Source organism: Galeopterus variegatus, unplaced genomic scaffold (genome assembly GCF_000696425.1).
Source record: "Galeopterus variegatus unplaced genomic scaffold, G_variegatus-3.0.2 Scaffold3326, whole genome shotgun sequence".
Lineage (NCBI taxonomy): Eukaryota > Metazoa > Chordata > Mammalia > Dermoptera > Cynocephalidae > Galeopterus > Galeopterus variegatus.
The window spans coordinates 55,033-82,939 of NW_007729437.1; the positions used below are offsets into that span (position 1 = coordinate 55,033).

The 27,907-nt window shown below is 34.3% G+C and overlaps 1 protein-coding gene across 1 annotated transcript; it reads left to right on the forward strand.

The window, feature by feature from the left end:
* Positions 1 to 1,448: 1,448 nt before the first annotated feature.
* On the forward strand, positions 1,449 to 27,102 carry DCUN1D5 (DCN1, defective in cullin neddylation 1, domain containing 5). The gene is made up of 8 exons (XM_008584637.1): positions 1,449 to 1,804; positions 3,948 to 4,039; positions 9,249 to 9,319; positions 9,723 to 9,814; positions 23,024 to 23,132; positions 23,218 to 23,322; positions 25,266 to 25,368; positions 26,891 to 27,102. The coding sequence occupies exons 1-8, from the start codon at positions 1,719 to 1,721 to the stop codon at positions 26,944 to 26,946; spliced, it is 714 nt and encodes a 237-aa protein (XP_008582859.1). The 5' UTR covers positions 1,449 to 1,718; the 3' UTR covers positions 26,947 to 27,102.
* The last annotated feature ends 805 nt before the right edge of the window (positions 27,103 to 27,907 follow it).

Genomic DNA, 27,907 nt, shown 5'->3' on the forward strand with positions numbered 1-27,907 from the left:
ATTGGCTCACATAACTGAAAATTCCAAGGAATATCATGGAGTCAGGGCTCATATCATGCAATATAACCATGTTACGATTTTTTTTTTTTTTTTTTCTGCTTGATTCTGGTCTCTTCTGAGTTTTGGCTTCATTTTGCTTCCTGATGGTTCAATTTCGTGTCATTGGCACTCGTTGGCCTGACTTAATTAATTATTTGGTCCATCCTGAACCAATTAATGGCACCAAGGAAACATGATACTCTGGCCAGATTAGGGTGCCAAGGTGGAGGTACTCTCACCAAAACCACATCAACTGTTATTGAATTTAAAAAGATTTTTAGTCCTCTACCATCACAGTTGGTATAAGAGGTGAACTTATTTACATATTTTTTTTTTTTTTTTTTTTTTTTTTTTTTTTTTTTTTTTTTTTTTTTTTTTCTGCTTGATTCTGGTCTCTTCTGAGTTTTGGCTTCATTTTGCTTCCTGATGGTTCAATTTCGTGTCATTGGCACTCGTTGGCCTGACTTAATTAATTATTTGGTCCATCCTGAACCAATTAATGGCACCAAGGAAACATGATACTCTGGCCAGATTAGGGTGCCAAGGTGGAGGTACTCTCACCAAAACCACATCAACTGTTATTGAATTTAAAAAGATTTTTAGTCCTCTACCATCACAGTTGGTATAAGAGGTGAACTTATTTACATACACAGTGTATTTACTAACGACATTCTATTATATACTCTTTACATACAATAACTCTTACCTACAAACAATATTTCCACCGAAGCGCAGGTAGAGTGTTTATAGTGTTTTGAGTAGTAAGTTATAGGGGGGAGGCCTTTTAGAATTGTCCCCCAAATTCCTCTCTACTAAGTCAGCGACCACTTGTCTCTTACCTGAGAAGTGAGCTTTGTAAAAATAAAAACGGTAGAGCTAAATTTCAATACGGGAGAAAGTGGTAAGCAGATCATTGAGGATGAGGGAGAAACAGGGGTGGGGGAATGGGAAGCTGATCGCAGGCTCATAAAGAAAACATGCAGGACACTGGGTGACGATGCATTTAAGGTTGGGAACACTTAAAGGGAGGTTACCGTGTGGAAGACCTCAGATAAAACTTGGTCTACTTTTCCAGGTTACGTATTTTTAACGCCAACCGCAGAGTACTAGTGGTTTCATAAAACATTTCTTGGCAGTGATTACCAGCGTTAGGGCGGGGTGGAAGCTTCATGAGAAAGGTCAGGATAGCCTGGACAGGATACCGAGTTTTGCTGGCGTTCACTCGGCCAACACAGCAAGATTTCTTCCCTCACCGCGGCCTGACAGCGTCACTCCGCCTGGCCGGCGGATAGCCCGGGCCAACCAGGGCCACGCCCCTCCCGTCGACCAGCTCTGCGTTTGCGTCACTTCCGGACCTGGGCGATTCTTGTCCGGGTCATGCTGAGCTGCTTGCTCTCTCTGACTGGTGGAGGTGCCGCGCTGTCCGCGTTGTCTCCTCCGGATGAGATCGAGCCGCAGTGTCCACCGGCGAGAAGCCACCAGTGTCCCGGGCAAAGAAAGACGAGGAGGAGACCTGGGAGCGGGCGGCGGCCGGACTGGGCCGCACCGGTGCAGGCTGGCAACTCTGCTGTTCTGCCTGCTGCTGTCTCTGGGAACCGGGTGCTAGCGCTGAGGGGCCCCCAGCAGACAGCGACCCCCTTCCCCGGCTCCCCTGCCCACCCTGCCGGGGAGGGCGGAAGATGCCGGTGAAGAAAAAGAGAAAATCCCCTGGGGTGGCAGCGGCAGTAGCGGAAGACGGAGGACTCAAAAAGTGTAAAATCTCCAGGTACTGCCTCCCCCCACCCTTCAAGCTTTTCTCTTTCCTCCTTTGCTGGAGAGATAGAGGAAAAAAGAGTCGGGCCCGACCTCCCGGGCTCGGGCTGAGAGAGGTGAGGCCCTTCTGATCAAGTTAGGCGGTAGGTGCGGAGCACCGCGAGTCTCCGCGCGGGACCCGACCTCGTGTTCGCGAGTGTGCGCTCTGGCGTTTTTGGAGGAGCTAGACGAGTTGCCCCACATTAGAGCCTACGTGCCCTGGAGGGTGGGGAAATATGCATATGTAAATTGTGCTCTTTCCTGGTTCCCTGCTCCCTTAATCCCTCCCCCGCCTTTTCCCCATACCTGGAAGTGAGTACAGATCCGCGAAATAGTCACTTCTCGAATTTCTTTGTAGAGCGTGAAGAAAGGAGCAGAACATAAGGAATCTTGACAACTTCCTTGGGAATGGTAGAAAGGAGAACTCCTGTGTTATAACTGACCTCCAGATTTAGTATTTGGAGTGGCCTTACCCGGACGATCCCAGCAGGAGTCCTTTTAAATTTAAGGAGCCCCGTTTTCTGGAAGTATAGTGTCTCTACCTGTACCAAGCCCTTACGTGTAGAGTTGGAATGGCCCTGCATGCTTTTTGTTTTCTAGCATTCAGGACGCTGTCAGTATAAATATTAATAATTTTGGAGCTATTGTACTCTGTATTCTCCTGAAGAAAAAGAAGACAAAGCAGTACTATGGTTACAGCTCTTTGATCCCGTTATAGCATATCATTGAGGCATCACAACAACACTGTACACTGCAAAAAATATCGTTGCAGTTTAGGTGTGAGAAGTGAGATTTTTTTTTTTTAATCCCCTTATTGGGTGTCTTTCTATCAGTGGTTGGCACTTGATGTGACCACTTTAGATGCTACCATTAAAAGAAGACAGTGGCTAGCATTGTAAGGAAGAAATAATATAGGGCTCTCCATAAGAGAGATCTACTGTTTAAAATGTGATGTAGGTGACCTATCTAGTCTGCATCTTCCTTTTGGTAATTGGTTGATTATTTTTTTTCTTCATTACTATGTTTTGGCAAAGGAGCCTAAGAAATATTTCTTGGGCTATTAATGTGAAAGATGATATAATTTTCCAATACCTCTTGGTAGCTAACGTTAGAATTTGACATGGTTACTTTACTACCTTATATTTTTATGAAACACAGGCAAATTAGTTTCTTTATTAGTTTAACTTTTGGCCATCTTAAGTGTATAATATATCAAAATTATTTAAATTAAGCACATTAAAATAGCTGAGCAGGCGGTATTATTAGAACGCAGATGATACTTTGCTCCATCAATCTAAATTTTTAAATATGGTACCTTTTTTTTACATTATGTTACTCAATTGCAGAAGTTCTAACATTTCTGTATCATTGTGGTAGTGTAATTATTCGAATTCCTTGAGAAAAGATTCTCTGAAGTCCATTAAATCCTAGAGGCCATTTTGAATTTCCCAGCTTTTAATGATTTTATAAAAAATGATGAAAATTATTTTATGAAAAAAAATTCTGGAATTAAATAGCATTGGCCCAATTATTTGGACTATTATGTACTTTTGTGGTATTTTTTTTTTTATTTTAAATTTGTGTAATTCAATGTACCCTTAGGTCCTAAGTCGTTTATCTTTAAGAATCTGTTTAAGCTTGGTAGATGACAAATAAGCAACTCTTAATATATCATTTTATTTTGAAATATTGACTCATTCAGTATCAAAATATACTTTGTAAGATTTTGTTTTTAAATGTCTATCTGTCATACACAAATACAATTTCCACACAAATCAGCAGAATCACAATAAAGATTTATACTTTCTCAACTCAACTGCCGATCCTGCACTGAGTCTTAGGTTGAACTTATGTGTAATTTTTTGACATGTGGGGAAATAATTTTATTGATATTTTTGGACTTTGATAATGAGCAAAGTAGCATTTGGGTTTTGTTAGCTAGAAATTTTTATGTATAGAGTACTATTTCAAATACTTAAATCTTATTTTTTTCCTATAATGCCAATTGTAAAAAAAATACTTTGTTTAATTTGGATTGAAATAATTCATATTGAACTTAGCTTTTCACTGAGAGTTGAGACTTTATAAAAATCTTAGGCATTTGTGTGTTTTCTAAGCTATTGCAGATCCCAACCCCCTGCTAGACTAATAAGTGGAGAGGAACATTTTTCAAGCAAGAAGTGCCTGGCTTGGTTTTATGAGTATGCAGGTAATGAAATTAATATAAGAAGATATCAGTCATATGCTTTAAAAAGTCTTTTTGGTTCATTCATTTAACAAATTATTTATTGCAGGCCTTTTATGTGTTAGTGCTATGTGCTGGGATCAGGGTCAAGTCTAAGGATTGTGGGTAGGTTAAGAATTTGGTGCCATTTCAAGCTGATATTTCTTTAAATACATATTCAGTATAAATTTAGTGGGGGAGGTGAGAGACATTTACTATTAATAAAATTTGTAAACTGAGACAGATGTACTTATTTATTTACATCCATTGGCTAAGTAGTATTCTATAAAACAGAACATAATAAAACATTTTTCTAGTCAATATTTTTTTCTTGAAATTTTTCTGAATTAGAAACTAACATTTTCTGAAACTTTTGGGGAGACAGTAAAAGATTTAAACCTCAGATATATCATTGCACAACACTTTTACCCTTTAATCATTGTTATTTAATTATTCATTTCTACTTAAAGATACAGTAATAAGTAAATAGACTGATATTAATATAGTGTGATAAATACTGTATTAGGAAGAAACACTCTTGAGTTCATAGGAGGAATGTGTAACCCAGCTATGACAGTATCAGAGGAGGCTTTCTGGAGGAGCTAACTTAACCTCAGCTAAATCTTGTTAAGAGGTGGATGGAAAGCTTCTAGGCCCAGCATGGGACTGTAGCTTAGAGGTAAAAGTCAAAGCCAGCCAGGGACGAGGCTGTAGACTTAAGCAAATATATGAAAAGGAACACTTGTTTCCCATTTATTACTTTTTTCCTGAGAATTGTTTTGGTCATTTGGAATTAATAATTTTAAAGTTTTACTTCCCCCCACCCCCTTTTTCCTGTTTCTTTTTTCTTCCCTGCTTCCCTGCTTTTTGTTTATATTTTTTCCCTCTTTTTATCACTATCATTCTCAAATTCTGTTTAAAATAAAAGTGTATATGTAGCTATTGCTTTACATGAGGGTACTTCAAAAAGTTCATGGAAAAATAGAATTGAAGATTAATACCAGTCTTTCCCTGCACTTTTTGAAGTACTCTTGTATTTGGTGCTAACCCATGTTAAGTTTTAAAGTGTACTCTGAACTTTGAGGTATAAGTTTAGGCAAATTGTATGGAAAGGGAGACTAGTTTGAAAGCGGGGCAGTAACTTCACTGTTGGGATCAGCCGAGTGATTCCCAAAAGTATAATTCAAAAATTGTTTAGTAGCAGAACAGATTATTTCTAGACCAGAAAAAAATGCTATTACTGGCATCCCAAGATAACTCCTAACCCATTTTAAATGAAGGGAATTCATTTTCTCACTGACCTCCATTTAGAATGGTGACCCATTATTCAAAATGCCAGTTTTACTGGTATGCATGATACAGAATCAAAAGGTCACTAATCTTATTTCACTTATAAAGGTTACTAAATACCATAAAAATAATTAGTAAATTTTTTTCTTTTATGTTTACTTGTTTTACCTCCCCTAAGAATTTTCTGGGCAGCATAAGATTCTAATTAAACACTTATTTTGTATATTAGTATTTTTGATAATAATTTAATAATAATAATTGTTATCATTATTCCAGAAATTGTTTTAAGTATATCATTTTTCCTTCTGACCATTCTGGTTTTTTTTTTTTTTTCCGTGTCCGGCAACGGTTCGCAACCCTCAGTGTCGCCCCCCATACTGGACCGGGACCGGCAACGGGATCGCAACCCTCGGTGTTGCTCCCGCGCCTCGCCCAGCCAGTGAGCGGGAACCGGTCTGTATGCGGGATCCGAACCCTTGGCGGGAGCGCCACCACACTTCCCAAGCGGCGCACTATTGCAGTGCGCCACCAGGCCGGCCCTTCTGACCATTCTGTTAATTAAGTGATATTATCCCCATTTTATAGATGAGAAAACTGAGTCTTACATTAAGTAATTTAGCCACGTTCATATAGAGACAAGAGCCAGGATTCAAATCCAGGTCATTCTGACACTAGAGTCTATGCTTTTTAACTACTACTGTCTTATAATGTTTATATTTATTTAAGTGTGTACATGACTATGTACATGGCAACTGTTTTTCACCTTTTTCAAAGAAAATATTAGTAATTGCACTCAATGTTAACCTATATTTTGTCGTTTACTCAGTGTTTGAATAAATATTTATGACTATGTACATGGCAACTGTTTTTCACCTTTTTCAAAGAAAATATTAGTAATTGCACTCAACGTTAACCTATATTTTGTCGTTTACTCAGTGTTTGAATAAATATTTACTGAGCACATATTTATAAGTCAGGCACTGTGCTAAGTGCTGAGGATAGAGTAGTGAATAAGTCAGAGATTCCTGCCCTCAGGGGACTTGCCTTCTAGTGAGGGTGACAGTCAGTAAACAGGTACGTAGGCAAGATAATTACAGATTGTGGAGGGTTATAAAGGTTATAAATATGGTGAGGTTTAGGAATAGAGAGAAACGAAGGGCTGGATGGACTTTCAGATAGAGTGATTAAAGGAAGGCCTCCCCATGGAGACTACTTTGGACAGAAACCTGGTTGTTTGCCAGAATAAACAGTAACTGTTATGTCTTAAAATGGGGATGTCCCTTATTAAAATAGAGATAATTGTTGTGCCTACTGACAATAATACTTGTAAAGCCTTTAGTACACTACCTGGTAGATAGTCAGAGCTCAGTAATAGTAACAGCATCAGATTTATTGGTTGTGTGTTTTTTACAATATTGTCCCAGAATTAACAACTGCTCTTACATAGCTCATGTTGAAGGTGCTGTGTCACTGAGTACATTTCTTTTTTTTCCTGAGCGTCTGTTATGGTTGGCATGGTATTAGGCCCTGCAGATGTAGCTGCGATCATTTCTTTACGGTTACAAAGAAGTTAGAGGGGCTGGCTGGTTAGCTTAGTTGGTTAGAGCATGGTGCTAATAGCACCAAGGTCTAAGGTTCTGTCCCTTTATTGGCCAGCCGCCAGAAAAGGGGGGGGGGGACAGAAAATTGATGGTGTTTGTTTTTCTTTTAGTATTGAAAATATCTCTAATTTTGTTATTACAGTATTGTAGGTCATGTTTGATAACCATGATGATTTCGCCCTTTCACAAGACCTATCATTCTTGAGTGATATTTAAATTAACAAGGATTCAGTAATATATTGGTCCTGAGGTAAAAATATGGAAAGTGAAGGGGCACTTTTAAAGTCTTATAAAGAATCAAAAAATAAAGTTATAATTGCATAATCCTAATATAGTACCCATGGGTAGAATGAATTAGTAAAGTGAACTAAATCATTTCTGTAGCTTCTTAAATTGAGTGGGACCTAATTGCCTGAAAGGTATAATTAAATTCAGCTCCAGAGGTTTTACCCAGGGAGTAATTTTATTGGAAGAGTATTGTTTGAAAAGTACAATTAACATTATGCAATTGGGGAAAAAGCATTGGTATACACTTAGATCTTTACAATTTTTGTTGCTTTGGGAAAGTCACTTAACATATATAGAAGGTCTTATATATATCTTATATATCTCTGTATAACCTAATTTAACTTGATTCTAGTAAAATTTTAAACCACTAATCACCAACTAATCCCTCAGTTTCTATGACAATAGCCAATATTTCTTGACATAACTCTTCAGCTTTCTTTTCTAATCACTAATGGCAGCTTTGGCAAGTCTGCTTTCTTGTTCCATTAAAAAATTTTAGAATATCCTATCATGGTTTAAAAAAACCCTCTGCTTTCTTGTTTTCCTCCATTAAATTTTTTTTATCTGATTTTTGTGTTCTTCCAGTTATATATAAGGATGCATACTCAGTTACGAGGTTTTTTTTTTTAACTCTTTAACAGCTTTATGTGTATGCTTTTTAAATTACAAAATTAACACATTCTCATTAAAGAATTCTCCAAATATGTGCTATTAGGAAGTGAAAGTTTCCTATAATTACCATCCACTTCACATTTTAACACCTCACTGCATTGTTAGTACTTACTTAAACCTAATGACACTTACCATTTTACACACACAAGAAAGGGTTTTGGTTTTAGACCATGTATTAATGTCAGCTTAGTAGCCTGGATCTCATCTCAGACAGCAATAATATATCAGTCACATACTGGATGGTTACATTCTTCTATTAAGGAAAGCTCAAGGATGTGGCTTTGCATTGTACTTGTAATCTGATGGTGGTGCTGTGAAATCCACCTCAGCAGCCTTAGTCTACTCTGGTTTATAAAGCTAGAATATTTTTAGTCCTTTAAGAAAGAAAAATAGAGGCTTCTCTGGGCTACTTTAACAATAATATTTCAAGACCGTACTCATATTTTCAAAAGCACATAGTGGTAAACACATTTCTATCATATTTCATACTGTTACAAAATTTGTTGTAGTCTTATCAAGTCACAAAAGAAACCTAGTGATGGTGTAATTACTATATTTTGGGAGTTTGATAATAAACAAAATATGAGAATTGATGTATTGGCTTATCTTTAATGTTGCTAAGGGAGTTAAATAAGGAATAAGTACCATTAATATTTGGACAAATGATAGACATAAGCTAATTAAGAGATTTCAACTTTTGTTTCTACATTAAAGTGACATAACTAATACCTTGCTGTTTATTTTAGAACCAAGATGATAAGGAAAATATCTGTTTCTGGAAATGGAATGTAGTAATTACCATAAGTCATACTTTCATAATATATATATCTTATTCAAGAATTAAATTATGTATGAGTATATTTCAAAAGGGTAATGAATGACCTTCTATTTTAGTAAGTAAGCAAATATTCTTCTGATAACTGTATTAAACTGTGCATTGGGTCTGACACATTCTAATAGATTAAAGCTCTGGCCTTTTTATGCTTCTTTATATTCCTGCATTGCCGAAAGTTTTATTCAAAGTAGGCTCTCAGTAAATGTTATTTTAATAGATGTGTTCCAGTTTTTGTACAAATTAGTGATTAATACTTAATGGAGTCTTTACTGCTTTTTTATTTCCTTAATTTTATATTTTAATGTGGTGTTCAAAGAATACTTTAAAATTATAAATTTTAAATCCTGTAACAAATATTTATACTTTATCAAAGCTATGCCAAAATTCAAATTCAGTTATTGCAGAGTATTGTGGTATATTCACAGATGCCTTTAGCATAAATGGCTTATGTTTTATGTGGATATTAAATTATAACAATAAAATATGTAAATTATTTTTGTCTTTGAAGGTCCTGATGAAGTTGTAGGGCCAGAAGGAATGGAAAAATTTTGTGAAGACATTGGTGTTGAACCTGAAAATGTATGTTTTATTTCTAAGTAGAATGGAATATAAGTGGGGTATAGCATATTCATAAATTTTTAAAAATTGAGACACTTTAATCTTGTATGAAGATTTTGTTTCTTCATGTTTAATATTATAAACGTGCATTTAGGTTATTTTTAATTAAGTTGGGCAAGTATCCTTGATACAAATGTCATTTGTAATAGAATAAGAGAGATTCTACCTTCAGAAACTATTAGAACTTTTTACTTTTAAGAAATTGGCACATCTCAATTTCTTTTTAGTTAATAATTCAAGAGGTTGTACTCTTTAATAGTTGGAGGATGGAAACAGTTGTATAAAAATGCTCTCCATGATAAATATAGACATGATTATCTCTGTGCTGACTTTTCCCCTATCCTTTATGTTCTGTTCTTTCCAGATTATTATGTTAGTTTTAGCGTGGAAATTGGAGGCTGAAAGCATGGGATTTTTTACCAAGGAAGAATGGTTAAAGGGAATGACTTCATTACAGTAAGACATTTTTTTAAAAAACAAATTTGATGGGCTGTTTGAAGATCTTAATTTATATTTTGTGCTTCATAATTTTCAGGAGTAAGGTTTCACCTTAAATAATCAAATCGGTTTGATCTATAACAATCAGTTTGGAGAATGACAAAATTATATTGTGGTCTTGGCAAATGAGTAGTTACCCCGTTTTTCATGTTCTCTAAAAATTTCAGTACAGTCCTATTAAAATTAATTGATTCTCTTGTTGAGTGAATTAGAAGTCCATGATCGAAGAGTTATTTATTCATAGGTTGTTTGGGTAACAAAGGCTTTCCCTTTCTGAATACAGAATCATGTTTTCTAAGGAGTTTGTTGTTGGGCAGTCTTAAATTCTGGGACCTCTTTTCTCCCCTCTATAATTTTATACTTGATTTTTAAAAAATTGATGATAGAATTACATGACACTTTCACGATTTTTTTTTTGTCAAATGAATCTCATAAAGAACAAAAGTAGAAATGGTGTATGACTCCCATGCAGTCTTTAGCCATTTTGTAGTTGTATACTTTTAGTTTAAGATACTGCCTTTAAACATTTTTATAAGCTATAGAATTGCTTTTATAAAATTAATTTGATTTTGCTTTTCAAAAATAAAGTGTGTTTAATTTCAGAATTAATTAGTAATTATGTGTTAACTTTATGTTTTGTCATGTTGCCTGTTCATGTAGGATGTTACCAATTATCAACATGCTAAGATAGAGGAAGCATTAATTTATAATATTTTTGAGGCAAAAACTGGGCCTTAATTAGCCATGTGATTTTCTGTTGTGATTATGCTTTTATTAACAGTTAACTTCCTTTATTCTTTGTTTGCTTGTCCTTAAATTTTTTTTAAAGAAAGTATATTTGTTCATGTGGCACTTAAAATTTTTATATTTGAATTTTCAGTGTAATTCTTTTTTTTAATGAGCATTAACACATAGATACATTTTTTTCCCCTTGGGTAAAAACCTTTGCTCATATGAACCAAATCATAATTTCTAGAATAGAACATAAAATCTACCCTCCCATTTCCATTACTTGCCGATAAGGAGTCTGAGACTCATAGAGGTTAAGAAAATATTTGGCAAAGTTTGCACAATCCCTTAGTGACAGAATTAGGACCTAGAATTTAAGTTTTCTGATTACCAGTCGACAATATTGCACTTCATATTGTATTGTTCTTTCATATATAAATTAGCATTCTTTATTAAATGGAGGGCTGTTATTAACTTTTTAAGTCTTAGTATTTGCAGCTGACTGAATTCTGTCATACATCTAGGTATCATAATATGCCCAGTTAAAATATACTAGTTCTGAAATTCTTTGGGCTATTTCCCACCATTTAATAAGCATTTTAGAGAAAGATTAAATAAAATGTACAAAAAAGTATGCAAAGAATATAAGCTAGTTTTTATATCACTCAGTCTGTTCTATTAAAATTTATGTTGTACCATGGCTTATTAATTGGTGTTATGAGTGCTTTTTCTTCTACTACTACAGCTTTTTGTATACTGCTTTTTTGGAGTATTCCAGCTAACAAGTGGTTGTATTTTTTTTTTTTTCCTTTTTTTTTCCTTTTTGTCTTTTTCGTGACCGGCAACGGATCGCAACCCTCAGTGTCGCGCCCGGACCGGGACCGGCCACGGGATTGCAACCCTCGGTGCTGCCCCCGCACCTCACTCAGCCAGTGAGCCACCGGTCTGTATGTGGGATCCGAACCCTCGGCGGGAGTGCCGCCGCGCTTCCCAAGCGGCGCACTGCTACGGGCCGGCCCTGGTTGTATATTTTTGAACTGAAAAGTTTCTTCTTCTTCTTCTTTTTTTTTTTTATTACTTAAGTTAATATAATATAAAGAGTCTTTGTATAATAAAAATGTGTAAACACAAAGCATTTCTAATATTTTATTCCTGAATAATTAGCAGCATATGATTTTGGGTACAAGAACAGAAGTTAACTGGCCCATGAGCATGGTTTTTTTTAGCACACCTTTCCTATAGAAAGTTCGCAGGGTTTACAAAATAAAAGCAATTATTCAGCACTTAGAACTGCCTCAGAAGTTTCTCTTTCACTTATTTATTATTCTTGCCCATCACCCTAGAACTATATACTGTAAAGCCTTGAAGCTACTCAAATAAGCAAGTACTCTTGACTGGGAAAATAGTTGTTTTTTTACCCATGATCTAGATTGCTAGATGAAGTACAAAGTGTCTTCACTCATTTGGCCAAGTCTTATTACTCCCTGAATCTTGTGGAAAACTTGCTAGGAATAAAATACTTTGAAATTTAAACCAAGAGAGGTGAAAGAATCTGTATGTTTTAATTTCAAAATTTATACTTGTTTAGTATACTTGGTTTTATTTAATAAATATAATCATAAAATATAAAACGTCAGTCTTAATTCCTTTTATTTTTTGTATTTTTAGGGTTTAATTTAACCTGGGCATAGTTTATCTGACAGTCTTTAAATCATCATCAGATAGTTATCAGTTGTTTCACTAATAAATTTTAATGCATAGAAAACTTTAGTAGAATTATGCTAAAGATTAGAAGCAGTCTGATAGTTGAAACATATACTGTGGTGAAGAATAGTATACTATAATAATCATGATTAATTATAATCTGTATTATGTATAATGCTTTACATTTTTCAGAATGCTCTATTTTACATTCATGTGTAGAGTTTGTGTGTAATTGGATGAGACTGGCCATTTTTTAAGTTTCAGGATGACATTACCATATTCTTTTCAGATATTTTGCTCCATGTAGTTTTCATCTTTGTTTAGTAATAGTCCAATTTCCCTGCAAATCAGATTTAATTTTGTAGATATTTATATTAAATACCTATATTATGTAATGTACCATGCCACTTACTGGTGATTACAGTGGGGCATAAGACAGAGTTCTTGTCCTTTAATTATATTCTAATAGGACAGGAAAGACATTACAATACTATAACCATAAATCCAGGTGGAACATGACAAGTGCTAGAGTAGAACTACAAAATACTATGGAAGCACAGATGTTAATAAGGTTAATTTCAGCTCAGTAGATAGGGAAGTCTTTATAGATGTGGCATTTGAACTGGAACTTGAAGAATAATTAGGATTTTAATGGTTGAGGATATGGGAACATGATTGTTTCAGAAGAGAAAAATTGTGAGCAGGGCCTCAAGAAAGGAAAGCATATGTTTGAAGGAGGTAATATGGTTTGGTAGAATCATGAGATAACAAAAAGAAAATTGCCAGGATTGGTTTAGAATTTTAGATAGTTCAGATAATGGCTGTAATGTGGAAGGCTTTAGCTAACATGGTGAGAGATTTTAACCATATGTTTATAGATATTGGGAAACCATTAGAGATTTGGGGGATAGTTTTTGGTGAGCAGTTTTTAATGTTTTAAGGTCATAAACTCTTGAGAATCTTATGAAAACTGGGGACCTTGTCCCCATTAAGATGCACATTTACTGCTACAGACACAATTTTGTTTATGCTAGGAGGTTACAGATCTTTCTCTTCCTTCATCTATGATATAAGGTTCCAAGGATATTTGCAAGTTTTTGTTTTGGCATATGTTACTGGAGTGAGTGGAGAATTTTCATGTCTGCTACCTGAAAGTTTGGTGTTGGAGCAAGGATAAAATACCATGCTGGTGGAGAAAACTGTGAACATAAACTTTTGATAAAGGACTGTGCTTTATTATGCTAATGAAAAAAGAGGGAAAGGGATAGCATCTACAACAGTAGTAGTAACCAAGTTGCCTGCCAGTAGGTTACATCTTCTGTTGTACATCTTCTGCTGTCCCTATTGAATCCTGGACATAGAAAATGAAAAGGAATGGCTTGGTTTGACTTTCTTTAAGAGAGAGAGAATGGGTAAAATTTATACCATTTTTTGATGGGGGTGGAAGAATAGGATAGATGGGATGCTGTGGTGTGTGCTGTGTGACAATCATTCAGTTTAGCATTTGGGGTTCCAACAACTAATTGCCATTAGAATCCCTCCCTTCTGCTCTCTTTTAGAATCATCATGACAATTTCAAAATGCCACCTCTCCACATTTTCAAATACCCTTTGAGGTAGACTGTATTGCTCTGGTTGGTAAACCTGATTTAGAGGGAATTCTAAACCCAAACTTTGTGCTGAAATTCTTTGTGTTACACATCAGTGTGTCACAGCCCACTTATTGGAACTTTCTGATTAGAAGACCCTCACTTAGATCTAATATATAAATGGGAATTTCTTCTCATTTTAAAGGTCTTTGATGAAGCAGAAATTTGAAAGCCTCCCTTGGTAATCAGATACTGAAATACTGAAGAAATTCCCAAGTTGTAATGTTGAAATCTAGAGCCATTTCTTCCCATTCTAATGACCACAGTGGCCTGGGAGAGTGGTATATTGTGCCAGTGTTCCCTAAAATCTGTGTAGTGTTATTTGGTACTTATTGAGAAACCTTTTTCTTGCTTTCCATGATATGCTTGTTAAGTATACATTTTTTTGTTGTTGTTCAGGGGAAATATTCTTTCTAAACTTCCTAAGTTAAGAGATAATTGATGTTATTAACTCTGGTAAGTTTATTTGGGGGCTAGGTTAAATATAAGAATTGCATTGGTGTTAGTGACTGCTTGGGTGTGTTTATTGGTTTTGCTAGGTTTGTTCAGTCTTTACGACATTGGTAATAAATGTGGAAGTTTGTGCTCTTATTCTTTTTTTCACTCTTCTCTAAAAAGAAAACAGTTCTGTTGGATTCTTTCTCTGTTCAAGATTTATTGTAGACCATTATGAATGGTGTGAAATAGTTTGGACAGAGGTGTGTAGTGTAGGTGATTTTAAATCCATTTGCTTCAAAAGAAGTATATTAAGCTAAGAAATGTGCTAAGCAATTAAGACATGTGTTCTCATTTTATCTTTATGGTTATCCTATGAACTTATCATCATTGTTATTGTCATTTTAAAAATGAGGAAACCAACGCTGAAAAGAGTTGAGTAACTTACCTTATGGTTATCTTATGAAATTTTTATTGTTGTTATTGTCATTTTAAAAATGAGGTAACAGGCTGAAAAAGTTTAAGTAACTTGCTTCATGCCACAGGGCTGAAAATGGAGAAGTTGGAATTTTAACCAGGGTCTGTTTTACTTGAATCTTTGCTTTTTCCTTCACTTTATCTCTCTGTTTAAAGTTATTGAGATCACATCATAAGCAATATTATTGCTGTGTGTTCCTATGGAATGTAAAATATTTGGAAAAGATTGTAATTTCTTAGATTCTTATCTCCTTTGTATGTGCATTATGATTTTATTTGATCTACAATTTCCCACTAACTTTGCCTCAGACAGGAATTTTGTAACTTTTTATATTCATATAAGTAAATCACCTACTTTGTGGTTTATTTTTGATACTCATACTTTTATTTAACAATTATTTTTGGAGTGCCTCAATATGCCAGGCGTTGCGTTATGCTATGACAATGATTTTCAGTCTGGTGGTAGGGAGAAGACAATCTTCTTGTGTAGGGAGGCATCCTTTATCTTTGCCTTCCTGAATCTTAAGTCTGTTAAGATTCTGCATGAGATTTTCTGTAAAAATGTGACTCACGTTGCAAAAAAAAAAATGTGAAAGCCATTGTTTTCAGAAGCTACAGATATAAAAGATGAGGCCCCTACATAAGATAGGTCGTGGGGGAGAAAGGATATGTGTATCAAGGCACTTATAGTACCCTTGAACATTTTCAAGTGATCATCGGTCTGAAGATCTTGAAGACTTCATCTCCAAATTTTGAAACAGCATTATAGTAGCATGTAATCTGAGAATTTGTTTCTTTTGCATATCTCCATGGTAAAAGTTAACTGCATTTTCAACTTTTCATTAAAGTTTTATTTTTCACATAATTAATAATTTTTGCACTAATATAAGCCACTTACTAAAATAGTAAATAATGAATTTCTAATAATTAGTAAGAGTAAATTTTTCTTGTTTCTTTGTGAAGCATATTGTACACTCATTCATATATAATGAACTGGGCCACTGAAAAATTAGATGGTTAGTATATCCAAATTTTGATTTCCATTTCTGGCAGTATGACAGACTAAATGTGCAAAGAAGCCATTTTTCATGTAAAACACTTAAATGCTGGATAAAATATAAAAAACATATTTAAAAACCATTACTTGGGCTTGCCTTTAAGGAAAATAACAGAGGCCAGAAATGATGAAAGATGGTGACTCCTTAGGGATCTAAGGAGCTGGCATCTACCCTGAGAACACCTACCTACTCCTAGTTACGGTCTGCTGTTAACATGTCATGCATGTTGAGAGCAAATTGGAAGGCCTGAGTAGGATGGGAATCAGATAAAAAATTCCTATAAAGCCATCGATGACAAACCTACCTGGTAAGTGGAGATTTGATTACCTGTGCTTGGTTCTGCATATTACGGGAGGTAAAGTGCTTCTATCCAGGAGAATTCCTAGTCCTATATTCTTTGTCATGCAGGTTTCGGACTGGAATTCACTATTTGTATGACCCAACACAAAAATGTGTTTTACAGTTATCCCAGGAAAATAGGACTCTCATGTTTGTAGCGGAAGCAGTTCTTCTGTAGAGGAATGTATTTTAAACTGAAACCTCCATTTCTGCAGAAAAAGGTTCTTTGAAAATTAATTTACAATCAGAAATCACTAAACATTCTGGGAAATCAATTTTAGTAAACAGACTTCAGAACCTTTAAGATTAGTTTTTTGAACTACCACAATTTCAAAATAAAATAACTATATGTCTAAAGAAAAAGGGAATGTCTCAGATGATTAGATTTCAAGTAATTAACTTTCTAAAAGTGCAAAATTTGGTAGATTAAAAACATAGTAGATGAGATAGAAAAGAGGTACAGGTAGTTGAAGTAAAAATCACTGAACTGTAATATCTGAGGAAATTAGTGCAGAGAGGCAGAAGGCAAATGGGAAAGAGGGTAACAGACATGAGGATAAATATTTTGTTATTGAGTTTTGAGAGTTCTCTGTATATTCTAGATATGAATCCTTTGCAAATATTTTATCCTGTTCTGTAACTTGTGTTTTCATCCTCTTTAAAGGTTTTATGCAGAGCAAAAGTTTTTAGTTTTGATGAAGTCCAGTTTATCACTTTTTTTTTTTTTTTTTTTTAATGAATTGTGCTTTTGGTGTCAGGTCTAAGAATTCTTTGCCTGATCCTATATCCTAAGAATTTTTTCCTATTTTTTTTTTTTTCTGGACAGTTTATATTTCTACATTTTACATTTAAGTTAGTGGTGCATTTTTAATTAGTTTCTGTAAAAGGTGTGAGACTTAGATCTTGATTTATTTTTTTGCCTATGGATGTCTACTTGCTCCAGTACCAATTGTGGGAAAGTCTGTCCTTTATTGAATTGCTTTTGCACGTTTGCTGAAAATCAGTTGGACATATCTGTGTGGGTTATTTCCGGGTTTTCTATTCTATTCCATTGATGTGTGTTAACCTTCTGATAATGTCATCTTGAAATAGGAAGAGTTTATTTCTTCGTTTCTGATCTGTATGTTTTTTGTTTTCTTTCCTTGACTTATCTCATTGGCTAGAACTCTACTGCTATGTTGAATAAGGGTGGTGAGAGTGGACATCCTTGTTCCCCATCTTAGAGGGAAAACATTTAGTCTTTCACCGTTAAGTATGTTAGCTGTAAGTTGTTTGTAGATGTAGATCAAGTGTTACCCTCTATTTTGATTTTTTTTCCTTTGAGTTTTATCATGAATGAATGTTAATTTTTTTAATGCTTTTTCTGCATTAATGTAGAATAAAATTATGTAGATAATATATTATGAATATATATAATTATGAATATAAAAATGTAGATATAATTATGTATGTGGTTTTCCTTTTTTTGGTATTGTCTTTGACTTTGCCAGCAAGGTAATACTGGCTTTATAAAATGAGTTGGAAAGTTTTTTCTTATCTTTTATTTTGAAAGAGATTTTGTAAATCTTAAAGGTTTGGTAGCATCGTCCAGTGAAACCATCTGACGCCAGTGTTTTCTTTTTTGGAAGTTTTTAAGTTTTGGAGTTATAGGACAACTCAAATTATCTACTTCATATTGTGTGTGTTTGTGGTAGTTTGTGTTTTTTGAGGAAGTAGTCCATTTTATTTAAGTTGTCAAATTTATGTGTGTGTAGAGTTGCACATAGTGGATTTCTTTATTATCCTTTTGATGTCTTTGAGACCGTAATAATATCCTATTTCATTCCTGATGTTGGTAATTTTTGTCTTCTCTCCTTTTCATTGTGTCAGTTTGTTAGAGACTTGTCAGTTTAATGACAGAGAACTGGTATTCAAAGAACTGGTGCTTTGTTTCATTGATTTTTCTCTGTTATTCTGTTTTTTATTTTACTGATGTCTGCTCTTATTTACTTTCTCCTGCTTGCTTTGTGTTTATTTTGCTCTTATTTTCCCTAGAGTCTAAAAGTGTGCGCTTAGATTTTTGATTTGAGCCTTATTCTCTTTTCTAATGTTTTCATTTAGTGCTATAAATTTCTTTGCACTGCTTTATTTGTATCTCACTAATTTTGATATGTTTGTTGTATTTTCATTTTATTTAGTTCAGTGTATTTTTTGGTATCCATTGAGACTCTCACCTATGAATTATTTAGGAGTTTGCTGTTTAGTTTCTAAGTGTTTGGAAATTTTGTATTTATCTTTCTGTTTTTGATTTCTAGTTTGATTCTACTGTGGTCAGAGAATACAGTCTGTATGATTTCAGTTATTTTTAATCTGTTGAGGATTGCTTTATGGCTGAGGATATGGTCACTTTAGTTTATTTTCCATGGGCACTTGAAAAGAATGGGTATTCTCTTGTCATTGAGTGGAATATTCCATTAATGTCAACTAGATCCTGTTGGTTGATGGTGTTGAATTCTGTATGTTTGCTGATATTCTGTCTGGTTTTTCTGTCAGTTGCTGAGAAGAGGGATGTAAATCTTTGACTATAATTATGGGTTTGTTTATTTCTCTTTTCAGTTCTAGTTTTACATGCTTTTCAGCTCTGTTGTTTGGTAGACACAGGATTACTTAGGATTGTTTAGGATTGTTACATTTACCTGATAAATCTCCCCTTTTATCTTTAGGTATGATCCTCACTGTTCTGATCATTTTCTTTGCTCTTAAGCCTACATTAGCTGATATTAATAGGCAGCTCCTTTCTTTTGATTGATGTTCCTGTGATATGTCACTTTCCATTCTTTTCCTTTGAACCTGCCTATATTATTAAATTTGAAGTTAGTTTCTTCTAGACAGCATATAGTTGGGTCAAGTTTTTTTGTTTTTGTCCACTCTGTCCATCTCTGTCTTCTAATTGGTGTATTTAGATCACTTATATTTTGTGTAATTATTGATGTGTTTGGGCTTAAATCTACTCTGTATTTTACAGTTCAGAAGTTTTCACTTGGTTCTTACACAGTAGTCTCCCTTATCTATGGTTTCACTTTCCATGGTCAACTGCTGTCCAAAAATATTAAATGGAAAATTCCCAAAGTAAACAATTTGTAAGTTTTAAATTGTACACCGTTCTGAGTAGTGTTATGAAATCTCATCCTGTCCCATCCGGGACGTGAATCATCCCATTGTCCAGTGTATCCACACTGTATATGTTATCCACCCGTTAGTCATTTATTAGCATCTTGGTCATCAGATTGATTTTCAGGGCATTGCAGTGCTTGTATTCAGATAACCCTTATTTTACTTAATAATGGCTCCAAAGCATAATAGTAGTGATGCTGGCAATTTGGATATGCCAAAGAAAAGAGTGCTTCAAGTGAAAAGGTGATAATTCTCAACTTAATAAGGGAAGTAAAAAATTGTGTGCTGAGACTGCTAATATCTGCAGTAAGAATGAATTATCTATTTGTGAAATTGTGAAGAAGGAAAAAGAAATTTGTGCATAGTATATTTAGGGTTTGAGACTATCCTCAGTTTTCAGTTGTCCACTGGGTGTCTTGGAAATTATCCCCATGAATAAGGGGGGACTACTATAATCTTTCCTTAGACTTTCTCTCTTTTTTGCTGATACTTTTTATTTTTTCATTTGTTCTTTGTGTTCTTAAATTGTTTGTTGAAGAATTTTTATCATAGCTGCTTTAAAATCAGTGTCAGATAATTCTAAACATCTCTATCATTTTGGTGTTTGCATCTATTGATTGTCTTTCTGTATTCCGTTTGGTTCTTGGTATAAATGATTTTTTTTAATTGAAACCTGGACATTTGGGGTATTAGAAAACTCTGAATCTTACTTAAGCCTTCTGTTTTACCTAGCTTCCTCTAATGCCACTATGACAGGAGAAACAGACTGCTGCCTTATTACTGCCAGGTGCAGGTAGAAATTAATTTCCATTCTGTGTCCACTGATATCCCAGAAGGGATGCTCCTTTTTATTGCTGGGCAGGGGTGAGAGTTCTGGGTCCCCACTAGGCCTCCACTGATAGCTTCTTGTATGAAAGGGGTAGGAGTGACTTGTTATTAATTTTTTACACAGCCTCCACAGACAACACTGGGGTGGTGGCCTTGTTATCACTGATTGATGGTGAAAGCCCTGACTCTTCACCAGGCCTCCATATACCACCCCAGGGCAGAGGGAGATTGGCTGCACATTGCTACCTGGTGGGAGTGGAATTTCATTTTCCCCATGTGGTTTCCACCAACACTGCAGGAATTGAGAGAGGGACCTTGTTGTATCCTGGTGAGGGTGGACATTATAGATCCCCCATTCGGTCTTTGCTGGCATTGGGGGAAGTTGGGCCACAGATTTTTGTTGATGATTGATAAGAGTGTTCGTTTTCTGAAAGTTTTCTGTCTCACTAGGCTGCTCCTTTTCTGGTCTTTTAGCTAGAAAAAGAGCAGGCTTTCTATTGGGGCTTTTTTGCCTGCCCTTCTTGATGTTTCTGGTATGCTGGTTTCTTCAGCTCCAAGTCTGGAATATATGAGACCAAAAGAAACCCAGGGAACTCATCACCATGTCATTCCTCACATCTCCACCTTTCAGAGTATTCTTATGTTTGTTTTATATTTGATGTCTGGGGATTTTAGCTGTACTTAGCGGGAGAGAGAGACACAGAGAGAAAGAATGCTTACTCCATCTAACAAGAAGCAGAAGATATTTCTTTTATCACTTAAAAAGGAAAAAAAAAGAAAAACTCTCTGACCACCCACCCCCCCACCCCACCCCCGCCCCGGCCAAATTAGTGCTTCTTTTCTCTGTGCCAGTTTAGAACCAGACTGTTTGGAAGTGTTTATCTGTATTTATTTTTTCCCCCAGTTCCTCTCTTCTCATTGTCTCAACCCTATTCCATTAAGATTTTTATCTCTACCACTCCTCTAAAACAACCTCCTGTCAAGATGTCATTTATAAGTGAATAATAAAAGCAGTATACTTGTCAAAAGTTGTGGTTATAGCTGAAGTTTTTTAAGATGGAAATATATATCCTTAAATTCTATATTAAATGAATTAAATTCTGGCGAGATTGGTCAAGAAAAACAACAAAAAAACAAAAATAATGTTAATGTATATTAGAAAACATTATAAATAATTCTAATCAACATATTTTTAAAAGTTATATGTGAAACAATCTACCAGAAAAGTTTAAATGATCAAAAACAGAACAGAAAGAAATAGAAAATCTAAATGGTCCTATAGCTATTAAAAATGTTGATCTAGTGTTTAAAAGTCTTCCTTTTCTCTCAGTAAAACATCCCAGATGGTTTTTCATCTGAGTTTGGGCAAATGCTAATTCCAGGGTTACATAAACTTTTTCAGATAACACAAAAAAGGTAATGATCCTTATTTCATTTTCTGAGGCTTATACCATAAGCTTATTATAAAAATTAGCAAAGAGAGTGTATGAGAATGAAATTTACATGCCAGTCTCATTTTAGAATATAGAAGAAAAAAAATCTAGCAATGTGTAAAATAGGTAACATGACCAAATTTGATTTATTCCAGGAATGTAAGGTTTAATTAACATTAGCGATTTATCCAAAATGTTTACACCTTAATAAAATAAGTTACTACACATCATGGACACTCACATCATTGATTGGTGTAGTGGAAGTCTTAGTTAAATCTGAGAATGTCAGGTGTCTGTAGTGCATGGTGAGTAATAAAATTCAAATTTTAATGGAATAGTGTGGGTCACAGTAGATGGCACAACTAATTTGATTGAGAGCAGTCAGATGGTCTTTCAGAGATGGCAAAATGTGTTAGGTCTTGATGAGTAATACTTTGTCAGAATATTGAAGAGAACAGCATTTCAAGTAGAGGAAATACATGTGCTAAAGCGTTTATATGTGTGGCATTTGGGAATGGTAAGTGAAATATAATTAGAGGATGGTAAAGATATTAGGAAGTAGCAAGAGATGAGACTGGAGATTTGTGCCAAATTGTGAAAGGCCTTTTCTGCCTTGCTTCTTGCTAAGTAGTAGAATTTATTAACCCAGTGAGAGTGAGAAAGCCAGTAAAGGTTTTTGAGCATTCCATCTATTTAGTTGCCTATATTTAATGTCTTGTCTTTAGAAGTAACATGTGTAACTCGTTGTTTGCATGCTTTGGCATATGTACCCTACTTGAAGTTAGGTGCATCCATTGATTGACCTTGACTTTTTGTTCTCTAAAAATGTAGGAATCTGGATTTATAACTGGACCACTTAATATATGTATTAATTTCCTCTGTGTTATAGCCTAAACTTTTAAAAACCGTTCATGGCTAATCTCTCACCAAACTGTTGCCTATGAACTTTCCAAAGAAATATGTGACCGTGGTCTGATTAATTTTATTTGCTCTGTCACTGTTTTTTAGCTTTATATGTGATAAGAGCATGTTTTAATACATCTCTTTTTAAGAGATATTTGTGATTTTATTAGAATTTTTTATTAAGTTTTTTAATTAATTTATTTTTTAGGAAAAGTTATAGGATTGAATTTTCACTGATTGTCAGATTTTTTTCTTTTTTTCCCTTTTTTCTTCTTTTATTGCATAGGTAGATAGAAGGCAACAAGTTTGTTTCTCTAAATTTATGAATCAGAGAATTTTAAACCTGAATTAACTTCATAAACGCACTCACTTTTTTCTTAATGCATTCCTTCTTCCCTCAAAGATGCTTTTATTTATTTTCTTGATTATATAATGTTTGATATATTTTTTTTAATTTAAGGTGTGACTGCACAGAAAAATTACAGAATAAATTTGACTTTTTGCGCTCACAGCTGAATGATATTTCGTCGTTTAAGAATATCTACAGATATGCCTTTGATTTTGCAAGGGTAGGTGCACTTTTCACGTTTAGTTATTTTAATAGTTTTTCATCTTGAGGCCACACTTAGGAAAATTTTTTCACTTATGTTTTAGGATAAAGATCAGAGAAGCCTCGATATTGATACTGCTAAGTCTATGTTAGCTCTTCTGCTTGGGAGGACATGGCCACTGTTCTCAGTATTTTACCAGTACCTGGAGGTATGCATGTGTTTTTATTTTGAAAATACTATTTTAAAACTTAATCTGAATGAAAATGTACTTTTAATTGAAGAAAAGACAGTAGATTTTTAATGCTGCATTTTTAAAAAATCTGCATAGTGAAACAATTCTGTTAAAATGTGTATTGTGTATGTATCTGTTGTCATTGTTAGATACAAGTTCGTGTTCATTAATATATTCTGTACATAAGATTTCCCTCCCTGCAAAAAAAAAAAAAAAGAAACATCCAAAAATATATTTTAGCGTAGACATTCTCATGCAAATTAGTTTATTGGGCTTTTGGCAAGAGATAATTGATGCTAGCACACAAATTTAGTTTCCTTCTGTTATACAGAGTCTTAGGCTGAAATGCACATGAGAGAACCAACTGTAATAAAACTTGCCCTTTCTACTTAGGCTGATTGTATAGAAATAGAATAAAACTTTAAAAATTTTTGTCTACAAATATAAGAATGGCTATATATAATCGTACAAGGGCACTTCAAAAAGTTCATGGAAAAATAGAATTAAGAGATAATGTGAACCTTTCTGTGAACTTTTTGAATACCTATGCATACATGTATTGATTACTAAAAAAAGTATGCTGAATTAGAGAAGTGACTGTTCTTTTAGGTTTATCATAGCACCTACTATAGGCAATGGTTCCAAGAAAGTGTTATCCTTTTTTCCATTGCTTTCTTTGTCTAGCTTTAGATCTGTTTTTGTGCCTTTTTAATTTTAGGGGGGGTTTTTTGGTATAGTTCTCACCATTTTTTGAATACAGATACTCTTTCCTTTTGAAATAATTTCTCATAAAACCGATTGCTCATCATAACAGGTAGTTTTATTTAAAGCTTGTGATAAGAGACAAAGGTATAAAAAGGTCTTATGCGAATGAATTTTACGCACAATTAAATCTTTAAGCCCAATAAAGTACATACTTTGATGGATGGATCTACCTTTCTCCCATTAGTGGTTTTGCGTAAAAATAAATTTAAATGAATATAAAAATATTCACCTCTATGGGGAGCTGAGAAGAAGAACTAATTATTTTCAAACACTTGTTATGTGCACACTATTTGGCATAAGTTACCTTTTTTAATCTCTTTAACAGCGTTTTGAATTAAGTTTTATTCCCGTTTAGCCAGAAAATGGGTTCTGTTCTTAAGTAACTTTACCAAGGTCACTCAAGTTAGTGGCAGAGGTGATATTTGTTTTGTTTTGTTTTTTTAATTTAGAAAGAAAACAGAATTTATTGCTTATGGTTTTGGAGGCTAGGAAGTCCAAAGTCCAGGGAATACATCTGGTGAGAGTCTTAGTGGTGTCAACAGTTATACAGGGTATCACATTGTAAAATGGTGGAAGCAGAGAGAGAGCAGAGAATAACCTCCTCATTCACTCTCTTTTTAAAGCCCCCAGAACCACACCCCTGACCACCATTATTAATCCATTTACTACTGCAAGGTACTACAATCCAATCACTGCAGAGGTGATATTTGAACCCAAGCCTGTACTCTTTCTACGCTCCCCAAAGATGCCAGCCTCAATATGTGGCTAAGCACTGTCTCATGCAAAGAAATGATTTGCCAGGAAGCAGCACAAGGGAACTTACTGAATGTAGGAAATGTTCTATATCTCGATCATGGTGGTTGCACAAGTATGTACGTATGTAAAACTTCATTGAGTTTTATTCATACTAATAGTACCCTTGATGCTCTTATTATTCCTCAAACATGAGAGAATAATAAAGGGAAAAAAAAGAGGACGTAAATATGTAAGTGCTCTTGAGGATTCTCTTGGAAACACAAATAATTTAATTAAAAGAGGAATAAATGTTTTTGGAAAAATGAAATCCCCAAAATTTTAAAACTACATTTACTAAACTCAAGCCCTAATAAATAATGTTTGTTCTGTAATCCAATTATTTACATTATTTTCCACAGCAATCAAAGTATCGTGTTATGAACAAAGATCAGTGGTACAATGTATTAGAATTCAGCAGAACAGTCCATGCTGATCTTAGTAACTATGATGAAGATGGTGCTTGTAAGTATAATGTAACGTGTTTCTATGAAAATAAAGTTCCTAAAAATATTAAATGAGAGTATGCATTTGTGTAGTATTAGCATAAAGGTTTTAAACTTCCTAACAGTAGCTTTTATTATTTAATCATGTGGGGGAATAGGGGAGAGAGCTTAGATTGAGCATTGTTATAAAATATGTGCTGGTAACTGAAAAGCTTTCAATTCCTCAGTAACCAAAGATTGTGGCTAAATTTCAATTATAATTTTTGCATTTAGAAGCTAAATTTCTGCTTTCCTCTTGCCTTTCCTTGCATTTTTCTGTGGAAGAAAGGTGCAGTCATAATTTTAGAAATATGAAAGCAAAACAATCACTGCAATAGAAAAAGTTTTAAAGTTAGTATAGTACCCCACTAACAGTAATGACATATAATGTCAAAATAACTTCCCTCTGAAAATTATAGATTGATTCTGAGTAAACTGGTAGTGAAATATTTTTAATTTTTCAGTCCTTCAAATTAAAGTATCTGTCTATCCTGTTCAGGGGAAAAGCTAGGATGCCATAAAACAGAATTTTGAAGTAACAACAAATTAATTAGATAAGCCAATTAATTCTCCAGAACTATAAATTAGGTTTTCATTTCCCACCACCACTTTGGTTGCATGTGTTGTTTTAGTGTTCAGAAGGATTATATGGAAAGGTACATTCTTATAAATATAAACTGAAATTATTGTGCTTGCTCTACTGTTTTTCTCACACTAGAAAAATATGTCTATGAAAGCAAGAGAAAAAAAAGACCACCAGAGGGTTGTATGTTTTTACAAAATAGGACAAACATACAAGGGTACTTGAAAAAGTTTGTGGAAAATTAGAATTGAAAGATAATACAAGCCTTTAATCCATGAATTTTTTGAAGTTCCCTCATATTTCTTTGTAGCAATGATTTTTCCTACATTAAACAGAATAAACACTGAACTTATTTTACTTGCTTATCTGGCTTCTGTAGGTAAATGAGTTCAGACCTCTTGTGTTATAAAAATATCTTTTTAAGCATAGTACTTAGTTTATTAGTCAGGTATGCATTAGGCACTTGCTTTGTATTCAGCTTTGTATTACATCCTGTTACTGGAATAAAATAAGTCTGTAATATGGCCAGCTTCCCTCAGCAAGCTTACATAATTCTTGGGGAGGTAATACAGATATACTACTTCAAACACTTTTCAGATTGTTTAATAATTAAATGCCAGAATGTTATGGGCACTTAGAAAAAGGGAGAGATTAGTATTGACTCAGTTATTAGAGGGTTCATGAAACACATCTTGAGAATGAAGTTGTTCCTGATATTGTGAAAAGTCCTTTATGTCTTTAAGAGTGAAAAAGAAAAGGCTAAGAGAGCACCAATGGACAGAAGAGGGTGGTCAGAAGCAAAACACGTGAAGGAGGGAAGGGTCAGGCCCCTATCATTACAGAGGTTGTAGTGAGTTTATTTTATAGCTGGAAATATGAATTCATCGAATTCTAACACAAATTGTTTCTTTATTTCTAGGGCCTGTTCTTCTTGATGAATTTGTTGAGTGGCAAAAAGTCCGTCAAACATCATAGCAAGAACTATTGTGAAGAAAATGCAAACCTTTTGGTTTCCACGTGCATACAAGCTAATGAGATGAGGGGAAAAACATCGAAAGGCTGCATTTTCATTCATATGAAAGACTTCTCATAGTATTTTTTTTTCCTTTTTTTTAAAGGAGGGTTTCTTGTTACACGAAAATGCAAACCTTTTGGTTTCCACGTGCATACAAGCTAATGAGATGAGGGGAAAAACATCCAAAGGCTGCATTTTCATTCATATGAAAGACTTCTCATAGTATTTTTTTTTTCCTTTTTTTTAAAGGAGGGTTTCTTGTTACATGTGATGGGCATTGAGCCACGCCTCTTCTGAGACTGAATATTGAAGTTTTTATTTTGAGTTATGTTTATAACATTTCAGAACAATAAAGATTCAGATTTGTGACAAAGGCCTTAAAGTGAAGATGTCCCTTGAGTGTCAGAGTGGTATTTATTTTTCTAAATTTGAATTCTTGAATTTTTGAAGTCCTAATTCACTATGAATTAGTGTAATTTTAAGGATTTTAAAACAATCAATATCTGGCAGTGTGGTCTGCTGATGATATGGTTCATTATATTTATGTCTGCACATAATATTACGAAGAATATTGGCCTTGATTTCTAGGATAATGATTTTCTGATGTAGCTAATAAAAAACATTTCTAGATATTGGAAGTACTCCCACTTTCAGCTCTGGGTTTTTATCATAGCTGCCAAGGTCTTATGCATGTATCTCATCTGAAGAGTTTAGAATTGGACAGATTATATCCAGTTATTTTATTTTCTAGTCATTAAATAGTATTGCCAATAAGCATAATGGAGCATTGCATGTATATTCTTAATGTGAATTTTAAGTTTCTGTATTTCTGTTAGTTAAAAAGTTCTGTTTATATTTGAAAGAGCAAGGTTAATATATTAATGGTCTCAAAATCAGTCTTGTGAGAGGACCAATATTGAA